We start from the raw sequence: 13571 nt of genomic DNA, 5'->3' as shown, positions 1-13571 counted from the left end.
TGCAATATATAAATTTTTTACATATTACAGATTAGCTTTCTCGATATGGCTTGCTGCAAAAAAAGGATCCTAGCCTAAAGTCTTCCTTTGCATATGTCAACTAGCAGCCCATGCAATGAAGAATGTTACATGTTTCTGGTTTCTACCTTTTCCACAACTATGCCCCCAAATGTCTGGTATTTTCAGTATATGATTGTGGATCTCATTTTGAGACACTCTTGTCTGTGTTCTTTCATAGCTGAATTTTTACTTTCACATGTTTGGAGAGGGAATCGGCTCGCTGACCGTGCATCAGGTGACAGTGAGCAGACAGGCAGTGCTGCTTTTAAACCTGACCGGAGGCCAGGGGAATTTCTGGCAGAGGAAGGAATTGGAACTCCATGAACTTGGAGAGGATTTTTATGTCACACTTGAAGGGAAAGTGGGCAAGGATCAAAGAGGGGACATCGCCCTGGATGACATACTTCTATCTAATGATTGCATTCCGTCCTCCACTTCTGTCTCTGAATCTCACATCACCTGGCCAATGAAAGGTAAAGTGTCTATGTCATTTCAGATGAGCCATTGGGGGTGATTTACTAACCTAAACACACGCACGCACTAGGTGCGTGTGATTTTTACACAGAAAAACTTATTTATCAACCAAAAAGTCTCTAAAAGCATATTTCCACTAATGCCATATATGGAAAAATCATGCACATGATGCATATATAATGCTGCTTCACAGTTTAGACAAAAATGGTTAGCTCATGCATTTACATTCCTGCATTCATCAACGCAAGCAACACAACATAGAGCTAATTTACACAACATCACCTTGCAAATTCATGCAGGGCTTTGCACAACACACCTGCTGGGTGTGTACACACTACAAAGGTGTTTAGATTCCACCCATAGATCATGCTGGGAGGGAACACACTACAGAGGTGTATACACGTTCGTGTTGTGTTTATAAGGTTAGTAAATCAACCCCATTGTCTTAGAAGTTTTATCTTTAATAAGAAATTGTCCTAATTTAAATATGTTTTTCTTCAATCAGCTTTATTGCTTGATAAGGTAATAACACTTTCTAAAATATGTCTTTCCATGGTGCAGGCAAGCTTCTGATGTGATGAGTGCTCCTGGTGTGAAGGGGTTCAACATTATATAGTTTTCACAAATGGAGAATCCAATTCACAATATATTATGTATAATTGATATAGTTAATTACATATCTTATAAGTGGGAGATGACGAGGGCGGGGAGCTTATTAATGTAAGAGGTATGAATGTACCCCAAAAAAGATCTCAAATCTTATTCGATATGCACAAACAGAAAGTGGGAGTATTGTACCTCCAGGAAACACATTTTAAGGACTCATGTGTCCCCATAATACCTACGAGACACTACTCTAAGTGGCATATGAGCAATTATTCTCTGAGTAAATATAGGGGAGTAGCGATAGGCTTCCATAACTCACTCCCAGTGACAGACTTACAGGAATTAACTGACGAAGAGGGACGTTACCTTTTTGTAAAGTGTAAAATATATGGTAAACAATATACATTAGCAAACGTGTATTTACCAAACCATGGCCAGGTGGGGGCATTGCTTGGGATATTGAACCACCTTAGTAATTATATGGAAGGTCTAGTAATATTGGGTGGGGATCTCAACATAGCGATGGACCCTGCAATGGACACATCGAAGGAAATAGGACATATCTCCTCCTCCCAACTTAATAGACTAAAACACCGTCTCCATAAATTACAGCTGGTAGATATTTGGCGTGTGCTTAACCCTAAAGCGAAGGACTATACATGCCACTCTTTGACCCACTCGTCTTATAGTCTAATAGACTATTTTTTGGTCTCACATAGTATACTGAGCTGGCGACATAAAGCACATATAGGAGTGCAAATTTGGTCTGATCACTTTCTAATTTTTTGCACAATAACAACACCGAATACAATGAAATCACAAGCAACATGGAGGTTAAATTAGACATTATTGCAGGATTCGGTTACAAGACAGACGATCACTCAGGTGATTTTGTAACCGACCACGAACACGATACCACAAAGCCCCCACTGAAATGGGAAGCCTTAAAATGTGTGATTAGGGGTACCTTGATCTCACATGGCACTCGATTAAAAAAAAAAGAGAAATTAAGTTACTAAAACCTTATTAGAGGAAATATATCATTTGGAGAGCAAACATTTGGATGCAGAGGTCTTCCAACAACTACTGCTGCTATACCCAGGAGTCAGGACACAGACAGACGCCGATCTCCGCCGACTGACTGTTCACACAGGCCTTGCCTTTGACCCCCAGCACAGTGAGTCAGACTCCGAGACTGTGGGAGGAGCCTGCTGCCTGCTTGAGGAGTGACGCTACAGGCGGCTGAAATCAGCTGAAATCAGCTGATGAAAATGTCGAAGGATCGGCCGAAGCTACGTCCAGATCCTTCGGCAGCTTTGTGAATAGACCCCTATGGCTCACACTTCAGAGAAGATTGCAGAAGCGTTCTTCAATTATTACAATTACTTATATAACATAGGGAAGGAAAAATCCACAATTGAAAGGGGATCAGATAAAGAACGAAAAATCCAATATGTCTCCCGGACAGCGCTCCCTAGGCTGGGACGGGATATTATGGATTCATTAGACAAGCCCTTTACATTAGAAGAGATAAAAGGGGCGATCCATGCGATGCTGTTGGGGAAGAGTCCAGGCCCAGATGGGTTGACAGGGATATTCTACAATGCTCCCATCCCCCCTTATTACGTTAGGGAGTGGGAACGAGAAATAGGACAGACTTTCGCAGAAGAGGAATGGCATAATGTTTTTCTCCTAACTTTTAAATCAAGTATTTCGGTTGGAATACAGGAGAGGAACTTTAAAATAGTAACCAGGTGGTATAGATGCCTAGTGAAACTACATAAAAAAGACCCTCAAACAACCAATATGTGCTGGATATGTGGAATGGAAGAGGGCACAATGCTGCACATATGGTGGACCTGCCAGTGAATAAAGCCCTACTGGAAAATTATATTCGAGTTAACAGGTAGAGCCATGGGCTCAAAACTGCCTGAAACCCCAGAAGTGGCATTACTGTCAATGCTTCCGGGCTCAGTAAAAAGTATTAAGGGGGGACTGGCATGCCCCATATTGGCAGCAGCAAGGGCGATAATCCCAATTGGAGACAATCAAATACCCCTGAGATCCGGGAATGGGTACTAGAACTGAACCATATAATGCGAATGGAAGATTTGACAGCTCACGTATATGATAGGTCTCCTTTCCCCTTTTTTTAATGTGAGTTGGTATGGAGGGAGTTTGGAAATGGGGGAGGTGGGGAGGGGTGGGGAATGGATGTAGGAGTGGGTATGATAGGTTTTTAATGAATAATAGGGTAAGAGCAATGGTGTTGGATTGTGATTGGAGTGGGATTTTAGATAATACAATACTTTTTGCTCTTTGTTCTCATAGTCATATAAGCAACGGTGATGGGCTAGTTTATTATGCAATCAATCATAAGCATTAGCTTTTCCTTTACTTTTTCTCACCTGTAATTAAGAAGCAATTTTAGATATGAGATAGCTGTTGAATGTAGACGCTATCGTTATTATCATGTAACTTATGGAACTGAATGTGAAATGAAATGAATAAAATCTATTCTGGGGAAAAAAAATAAAAAAATGGATAAAAAAGTGCTAATATACATAAAAAACAACAACAATTAGTGAACCCATGGACACGTGATTACCTGTGGCAAAGTGCAATAGTGTATAATAAAAACAATATCTCATTAAATACACATAAATACATATTTTTGGGAACAATACAAGTTCAAATATCCTCCACAATGTATTAACGTCTGCACTATAATCAGATTCCATGGCAAATCCACCAACATGCATACTGATCTGCAGTCAAATTCAGGTGTCTTGGGACATCTGTGTAGTTATACTAGTAAAAAATTATTTGAATTGATTAATTTATTAATGAATATACAACTGCATTAATTTGTATTTTTATAAGCTTAAAAGCAAACTTGTTACATTGCCTTGCACGGACCAAAACGAGCTTTGCTTTAATTTATGTGAATTAACTTAAAGCAACATCCACCAAATTCTAATGTCTTGGGACATCTCTGTTGTTTGCTTCCTCAGGCTTTTGCCCACCTGGGTTCCAGAAGTGTCAGAATAAGAGATGTTACAGGCCAGAAGAGCGGTGTGACTTTGTGGATAACTGTGGGGATAACACCGATGAGAAGGACTGTGGCACTTCCTGTACATTTGAAGATGGCCTCTGTGGTTGGCAGAACTCCTTGGCAGACAACTTTGATTGGATCTTAGGAGGAAACTCTTCACAAGCTCTAAAACCTCAGATTGTGGATCACACTACAGGAAACGAGAAAGGTGTGTTACAGTTTTATTTAAAGTGACACTAAACTCCGGAGTTAAATCTTAAAAATTGCAATCAAGTACCCTAACTATTAACAAAAATGTATCTTATTTGTGTATCACTCGGCTGTAGATCCTCAAATCATCTCTGAATTTGTGCTGGCACTGTCCTTCCTTCTGGAAGGTGGCTACTTTTGTTCCCCATGGTCCCTGTATGTGCTGTAAAGTAGACACCACTCAAACCTCAATCCTGTGATGGACTAGTTTGCTAATTTGTATTGAGATTGTAGTTCATCACAGGAGTGAGCTTGGAGCTCCTCCAGAAGGAAGGACAGTGTCAACACCAATTCAGAGATGAATTGCTACACGGTCGCTCCTCTGATGGACTACAATCTCAATATCCTGTGATAGACTACAATCTCAATCTCACACACAGACCATCGAGAACAAAAGTTGCCACCCTCCATAAGGAAGGACAGTGTCAGCATGAATTTAGAGATGATTAGAGGATCTACAGCCGAGTGTTACACAAATAAGATACATTTTTGTTAATAGTGTACTTGAATGCATTTTTAAGATTTACCTCCTGAGTTTAGTGTCACTTTAAAGGTTGCAGTCTTGAAATGTGGGAGCTGTCATTGGTGTCATGGTTTTGTGATGCACGTTCCATGGCTTAATTAGGATTTTGCCAGATGCCAGAGAGATATATTTTTATAGCAATAAAAAAAGTCTGACTGCAGTAACAATTGATTTGATTGTTCCAGGTAACTGCACTTTTCACACTGTCATTGCTCTCGTCCCTACCTTATTAAATGAGTCCAATTGTCACATTATGGTGATGAATCCACAAAGATTGTTATTTATCTAACTAGAACACTTTTTTTATGATTGTGTGTAGCTCCACAACAAATTTCTGAATACATTTACAATAACGTTTCCAACCCTTGCATTTCGCTGAATAGCACTGACATTTCAGCACTGAGACATTATAATGATGTATTCTTGTAAAGAAACTAAAGCAGAAAATAGTTGCATTTGTTGCTTTTTAATAAGTCAATAAGCTTACACATAGGGACAATTTATAAAGGTCGATATTGCTATTTGGCAATTTTTGTTTGCTACCGGAAGTGTCGTTTCCAACATTTTCCAACAGCCTATAGATCAAGCAGCTCTGGAAAATGTATTCAGTGATGTCCAATATATTATATTTTACATCCGAGTAAAATCTATTTTGCAAGTAACCTTACAATTTTTTTCCTTATCCATTATTTTCAATGGAAAAAAAAAGAATAACCTTTTGCTTTCCTTTTGTTGGTATTTTCTTTTGGTTTAGTCTTGTGTTCTGTTTTGTCATTTGGGCCATCACCTTTTTTTTTTCACCTCAACTTTCAACTTTTCATTTCAAACATTTATAAATTGGAGGAAATGGGAAAGGTTGGATTTTAACATCTTGTCCACCCAGGCTAATTGTCACCTGCCACAACCCTCACCCCAGTGGACTGATTTGCCTTTGTATTACACTAAATTTGGGTTCACACGGCTTCAATTTCAGTCGGTTTCTGATGAACCAGCTGGAATTCGCACCATGGGTGCCGACAGTGGGCACCTTCCGCCTGGCATCCCTCAAACAGCTGATCAAAGGAGCTGGTTGGAAAATTCTCAGCTAAACAGAGCAGTCAATCAGCTGGAAACCGTAGGGATTTGTCCGTCAATGCTTGTAAGCATTGATGGAGTAATTTGTTCTATTTTTTTCCTTCAGAATGTGGGCGGGACAAAAAATTAGAACCATGTATACCCCACTAAACAAAATCACAAATTACACTAGGGGTAGGGCTAGACTGAAAGAGGCAGTTTTTCCACTTTGCATGATTACACCTAGACCCAATGAATAGAAAATTAGCAAAAACTGTCGCTCTTCTATACTAGCCGTGCAAGTCTACATCTACAGAGCTGGTGAACTGTAAGTACGCAGTACATTAATCTACCAAATCCATGAATTGTACAGGAACAGCATGAGTGAGGATTTTGCTGCTGTTTTTGTACAATGAAAACATGTAATTGAGGTACAGTTGCTGACCATATTACTCGCATGTCATCAGACACATTGAGTTGAGGTCTCCACTTTGATTTCAGGTTAAGTCATTCAGGAAATCCTGTTTAAAAAAAAAAAAAGTTTAAATTATTAAGCGGAGAAATCCCATACCCCCATGATTTGGTTCCCATACCCACTGGGGTATGAACCACTGCATTAGTTGGTGGGCAGCAATTCACACAAGGCCCGCCCATGAATGATCTTTACAATAAAACATATCAGGTCTGATCTGGTGAATGTGTACTGTACAGTATATTGATGCCTGTGAAGGATAAAAGGGGGAGCACTGTAGGCGTTGGCTGTTACATGGGAAGCAGTTGGTCAAGAAAATATATCTCAGCCAATCAACCATCCTCAAAGTGATCTTGGCTAGGTAACATCAGCCTGGGTCATGGTAGGGCCTGCAATCATATGTACATTACTTGATCTGACAATACATGCGCAGATTGCGTGAACCCTTCTGTCTACAGGCACCTCTAGCATTAAGCCCAGATGGGTGTTTCCCTCATTGATGCCCTTTTTCTGTCAGACATTAACCAGTCATTGGGCTATTATTTTTATTTTGATGTTGGTGGTAACACAATGTATCTCAGTTTTTGTAGACAAGTGAGATAAGCAGAGTGAAACCAAGTTGGGGTAAATTTCTCTAAGATCAGATGACATGCAACCTGTTCATTTTGTTTTTCTCTTGCTCTCAGTGCACTTCAGAAAAATTAAGTAGAATCCAGTAAAAAGAAAACCTGTTTCTACCAGAATTCTAAAATACAGTACTTCCTATTCATTTTTTACATTCTTTATTACTGATAATCAATGTTTCTAATTCCACTTGGGTTTCTTTCTTTCGTTCGTTCTTTCATTCTTTCTTTCCCTTGTATCTACTCTGACTCATATTCTAGGTCACTTCCTTTCACTGGAAACTTCCTTGGTTGGGTTGAGCGGTGAAAAGGCTCATATAAAAAGCACCATATGGAAGGAGTCAGGAGAAGATTGCACACTCAGCTTCTGGTACTACATGTCATCAAAAGCTACTGGCCAAATCCGAGTCCTTATCAAAGTAAGAATTCCCCTTTTTTTTTACCATGTACCATACAGCTAACATTTAAAGGACAACTTCCGTCTAATTGAAAAGCAAGATATTGTTTTAAAATGAGGAGTTGTTAAAGTCACACAATGTAACCCATTAAAGTGACACTAAACTCAGGAGTTAAATCTTAAAAATGCACCCAAGTACCTTCACTATTAACAAAAATGTATCTTATGTCTGTCCCTGTGTGTATTGTAAAGTAGCCACCGCTCCAAGCTCAATCCCGTGATGGACTATAATCTCTCAATACAAATAATAGAGTAAACGTTGTAAATTAGACATGTGCATTTGGATTCGGACAAACCTGCAAATCAACGAAAATCAGTTTATTCGGCGGTTCGTCCGAATCCGAAATAACAAATTGAATAGTTGCCCGAACATACTAAAACGATATTTGGGCATACATAAATTTGTTTTCATATTGGCCGCCGGCGTGTTCTGCAGTGACGTCACACACTGAACGAGCGGTGGCCAAATCGGCCAGCGGCACATTCTGCGTATGCGCACTGCCATTTTGGAGTAGATCTTGGTATACACCAAGATGGCAGCGCTCGAACAAGAGCTAATCCAAAATGGTGGTGCGTGTGCCCAGAATGTGCCAGCGGCCGATACGTCTGCCGTTCGTTCTGCGGTTTCAGTGTGCGGTTTCGGTTTGGGAGGCTCGTTTTTCGTTTTCATTTGTTTCATCTGGAAACAATTTTTTTTGCCATGCACATGTCTATTGTAGTCTATCACAAGAGCGAGCTTGTAGTGGTGAATAGAATAAGTCTGATTTTAGTATTCTGCAGCATTATTCTTCTACATGATAAGTTAACAGTTTCTAAATATGCATTAGTCTTTTCCTTCTTGTGAGAATATTGTAAAAGCTGAATTTTCATATCCCGGAGCATATTTGCTTTTTGTAATAATGTTTGAAACTATCGAAGTTGATTGTCATTCTATAGCTAGAAATATAGCTAAACCATATCACAGGTGAGAAAAACAAGATTTGCCTCCTAGTTATTAAATCAAAAAAGTAATTGTGCCAGTTTCCTGAGAGGCGTATGTTGGATTAACATGACTAAAAGACTTACTGGCGGATCGAGCTATATTGGCCACTGAAGAAACTAGATTTTTCTCCATCTGGCCCACCGATGTAGTGTTCTTCATGTTATGATTGGGCTCTCCTGGGAACGCAAGTGATGCGGATCAATAACTGAACTGAGTAACTCTATTGCAAGTGGTCGACGAGGAACTTTTAAAAAGTCTAGCCACTGTATTTAAACTAAAGCAGCAATTATCACGAGTATTCAAGTGATGGAGAAATCCATAAAGAACTATAAATCCTTTGAGCACTTAAAGCTACGCGGTTGACTGATTATAGGCTTTAAGATAGTTTCAGGTAACAGATATTTTCATGGCACAAAAATTGTATTCTTTTGTTCAGAGTTTCTGCTGGAAGTAGATGAAGTCGGCTGTGCAAGTGAACCACAACAATGTGTTAAAGAGTAACTTGTGCCAACTATATAAAACACTTTCAAAGCAGAACTCTCCAATTACTCTTACAGTTCCAAGTATCCTATATGTACCGTTCAATAGTTGTTCACCCCTGAAATCATGGTAATATTGATTACCCATTCGATGGGTGACTAACAAATAAACTGGCTGCTGAGAATCTGTTCTTTTACTCAACTTCTCTCTCTCGGGCTGCTGATTGGCCATAAGCTCATCCCTGTGCTCTCAAAATCCTAGATGTATGTCCCCAGTGTAAGCCAGCACCAGTTCTGCCCTTCACTTGTCCAGTTTGAGGGAAAGCTATTATAAGGACAAATTTAGTGATTTCTGAAAGCTGAATTTAAAAACACATTTAGGCTGCATTTACACTTGTGAGCAACAAGCAATGTATGTTCCATTTTAATGGCATCCCAACGTGCGTACATGCTCAAGACAAATAACACCTGAGCCTCAGTCCTGGACTAAATTTAAAGTATATCTGAAGCCAAAATGTGTCAGACCTGCCAGCAGTATGCTTTGCTTTATTTTTATTACATATCATTTCCTGGTGTCTTCGAGCCGGTCCTGTCATACACTGGGTTTGCTTTGATCTTCTCCTGTTAGTTGGTGGCCCTGAATGATGCAGATAGCAGCACTGATGTGATAACATTAGAACTACTCGCTGCATTTATACACTTTAAGTGCAGGGAGTCATGCTCAGGGTTTGAGGTCATGATGCCCTTCATTCACAGTCTTTCCTTAGTCTATCGTGTTGAGTGACACTGGATTCAACCCAGTACACTGAAGACATCTTGTGAAGAAGAAGAGCTACTGGGGGGAGCAGCTCAGGACTGAGGGTTATTATTGCAGCCAGAGCTGCTTTATGAAAACAAATTCCATGCAGACATTTAAAAACAATTAGGGAAGTTGGGCATGGAGAACATCGACTGAATACACAGTAAATAAATCTTAAGTCCCCATGTACATAAGCCCTTAGAGCAACCCGATATAGTTTCTACAAAATATACTAGATACTGTATAACAATGAAAAAAACACTTAAAGCATGATGGGAAATGTTTGTTGATCTTTGAAGGACAGAACTGACTGTTTTATACAGTTTCTTGAATTGCCCACATGACTGTAACAAAATCTATGCATTTTATTTTCTCAAGTCATTGAGCAGAGTCACCAGGTGAAATGTTAAATAAATGAAATACGGCTCCATCTTTCAGCCAAATAATAACAGAAATGCTTTACTGGGTTGAACTGTATTAAAACAAAGAAAGCTAGCTGAATTTTTGTGGCATTCCAGACATTTTTGCTGGTTTGAGTTTGGCTGGTTTGCAAAGTATCGGTTTGCTAACGATTTGTGTCAGAAGTGTTACAGAATGATACTTAGGCTGAGTAAAGTTTTTTGCTGAGGAGGTGAATAGACTTTGCCTTGGCATAGCAAAATGCGGTATGTCCAGGCTCCTACTTATGGCATAGTGCAACTATTCATCACTGTTGTCTGGAGATCTTGCCCACCATTAAAAAGCATCTGGTTGAAATCCTCTAATCTGTGCAATGTGAGCAGCAGCCTTAATTGACTTCAATAGAAAGACAGTCAGGCGGTGGACAGACTTTCGATTGAAGTGTATGGAGGCTGTGGCGTACTCTAGTAGAGGAGTGTATAATTTCAGCCAAGGACTGTGTTGGTCCAGGCAGGCCACACAGTGAAGATCTCCAGACAGCATTACATAGTTAGTCAGGTTGAAAAAAGACACAAGTCCATCGAGTCCAACCTATAGAGATACGGAGAAAAAAAAAAGAAGAAAAGGCTAAACAGAACACTATGCCCACAATTACCCAATGTTGATCCAGAGGAAGGAAAAAAAACCCCTATAAAGCATGGTTCAATTTGCTCCAACAGGGGAAAAAAATTCCTTCCTGATCCTATAAGGCAATCGGATATTCCCTGGATCAACAATCTCTGATGCTTAATATACCTCTAAGAACTCAATATTCAGTAATATTCTGTGCATTTAGGAATACATCCATTGTTGTCCTTTTGAGTACAAAAGGTTAAGTGCACTATTGTACAGCAGAAGCCAGACCCTCTGATGTGAAGTTGTTCCAGTTCAATGGTAGATGACCTCCTTCATTACACTGAAACATCCATCCCTAAATAGGTGGGTGGCTTTAACCAGATTTGCCACCTGTACATAATGCCTTTTTAAAATCTACCCTGACAATTTGAAAAAAATTCACACTTTCACTCTAGTGACTAGGATAGTTACCACATCCCCCAGAATTCCTGGTACCATGGAAAGTATTAGATTATGTAATTAGAACAGGATGGCTTCACAAACTACCACACCTCCCATCATGTTCTTGGACAACCAATATCTGCCTTGGCACATTACATGGTGATTGGATTTAGCTGGCTGAGTTACCCATGTGGATACAAAATTTGGGGTGTGTTGCTGATTAGAACTGAGGAAATTGTTTAAACAAGTAGCAAAATGTCTTGAACATTACAGAACAAGTCAAGTTGATTCTGACTAACTGCTACCATGACTTGATAAATGGGAACCTTCACAGACATACCAACAGTCATTAAACTGAAAAGCCATGGCATCATCTAGTCTTTATTGGTTCAGAACTTAAAGGGATGCAACTTTTAAATATCAGAAGGTAAAAGGGAAGCTTTACATTTTCGTTCAGCTTTTTTGAACATAAAAGCTCATTTACATTTTTAATTTGCATTTTTTACTGTACTTTTTTAGACAGTGAATTCTCCAGTATTTCAATATAACTAACCTTCCTGCATGCAGCATTAGAATAATTTAGTGCTACTGTATAGAAATTGGTCGTCTTAAACCAAATGCCCATGTACACTAGAGCCTTGCAACTCATATTTATAGAATATATTAGCTAAAAATTTCATGTGCAGTACATTTAATTAATTTAAGATCGCCATCAGGAGATTCTGCAATCTCTGCCATCGTTTGCAAGCAGATTAAGTCACTCAGTAACACTATACTTCATCTGAATTACAATTTAATGAAAAATACAATTTGAATTATAAGAGGCCTTGATGCAGAATCTAGTTAAAAGATAAATTCAACATCTTAGATTGAAGCAAGGCATGCCTATTTTTTGCTGATAAAAAAAATACCTTGTTGGTATGCAAACTAAAAGGTTTAATAGGATTTTATGTTAATTTCATGGCTCTATCAGAGAAAGTTTTTTTTCAATGCACTTTTTTTATTTTTTTTATTTCAAGGGATTTATTGTAGTCATTCTTTAGAGAAGTCTTAATGTCTTTCTTTGGGACCTATTTATTAAACTGCAGGTGGATTAACTGTAGGAATTAAATAGTTCTTGAGCATGGATTTGCTGTTGAATAGACTATGTCAATTTCAAATCAATTGATGTTATGCATGATTGTGCTATATCCTTGGGCTGTGGGAAGATGAAAGAAGTTGAAGTATGTATGGTGTAGATTCTAGGTTCCCAACACGTGTGTCTAGATCCACTATGAGTTTCCACTGTACATCTATGGTTTGCACAAATTGTTGACACTTGGAAACAAAGCATGAGAAGTATGAGAACCTCTTGTCTGCCATATGTTTAAAAGGAATATAAAGTTCCTTTTAAGGTTGGGCACTCTTCAGTACTGTGACACTTCTAGTTCTCAAGTTCAACATGTTTCGCATCAGCTCCTTCAGGAACAGAAAGTTGATGCAAAACACATTGACCTGAGAAAAGATAAAAGATATTAAAGTGACAATAAACTTAGGAGTTAAATCTTAAAAATGCATTTAAGAACCCTACCTATTAACAAAACATAGCTTATTTGTATATCGATCGGCTAAAGATCCTCAAATCATCTCTGAATTGGTGCTAACACTGTCCTTCCTTCTGGAGGATGCATACTTTTGTTACCCATGGTCCCTGTGTGTTCTAAAGTAGTCACCGGTCCAAGCTCGCTCCTTTGATGGACTACAATCTCACATTTAGTTTACTTATTTGTATTGAAATTGCAATCTGCCAGGGGAGCGAGCTTGGAGCGGTGACTACTTTACAACATACATAGGGACCATGAGGAACAAAAGTTGTGATGGTTTTTACAAACATTATGTGATACGTTTTAATGGTTTTTAGTCTAATAAATGTGATTATAAGATATATAATTTAGTGATTGTTTTACCAGCACCTAAATAGCCTCACTGCTTGCCCTATATTGTGTTATTTAGAATCTAAGGGGGTGTGGTACTGTTTCCCTATCTATTCAACAAGCAATATTGTTGATAAATGTGTGTATGTATAATAAAACAGATGTAAAACATCAATTTAAAACTCATATCATCATATTACATTTTTATGGCTTCTCTTTTATAAGCCAAGGCCCGTTTTTTTCTGGAGTTGCTAATGAATGCACTTGGAATTGAGTGAAAACTAAAGGTAACGGTTTTCAAATGTTTTACATATTTTTGTTTAAAAGCTTACACATTTATGAACTCATTTTTATAATGTTTAAAATATTTA

The 13571-nt window shown here is 38.7% G+C and overlaps 1 protein-coding gene across 1 annotated transcript in view; it reads left to right on the top strand.

Annotated features, from left to right (window-relative positions):
• Positions 1-13571, top strand: part of MALRD1 (MAM and LDL receptor class A domain containing 1) — a 153086-nt gene that overhangs the window by 82661 nt on the left and 56854 nt on the right. Inside the window, exons 16-18 of the mRNA XM_018563970.1 lie at positions 239-533; positions 4155-4403; positions 7377-7534. Of these exons, the coding sequence (XP_018419472.1) occupies positions 239-533; positions 4155-4403; positions 7377-7534 (702 nt within the window). The remainder of the gene's footprint in view (positions 1-238; positions 534-4154; positions 4404-7376; positions 7535-13571) is intronic.

This window comes from Nanorana parkeri, unplaced genomic scaffold (genome assembly GCF_000935625.1).
Source record: "Nanorana parkeri isolate BGI_ZX_2015 unplaced genomic scaffold, ASM93562v1 scaffold23, whole genome shotgun sequence".
In the NCBI taxonomy this organism is placed as follows: Eukaryota; Metazoa; Chordata; class Amphibia; order Anura; family Dicroglossidae; genus Nanorana; species Nanorana parkeri.
The sequence above is the reverse complement of the archived record's forward strand: the minus strand, read 5'-3'. Positions and strand labels throughout refer to the sequence as shown.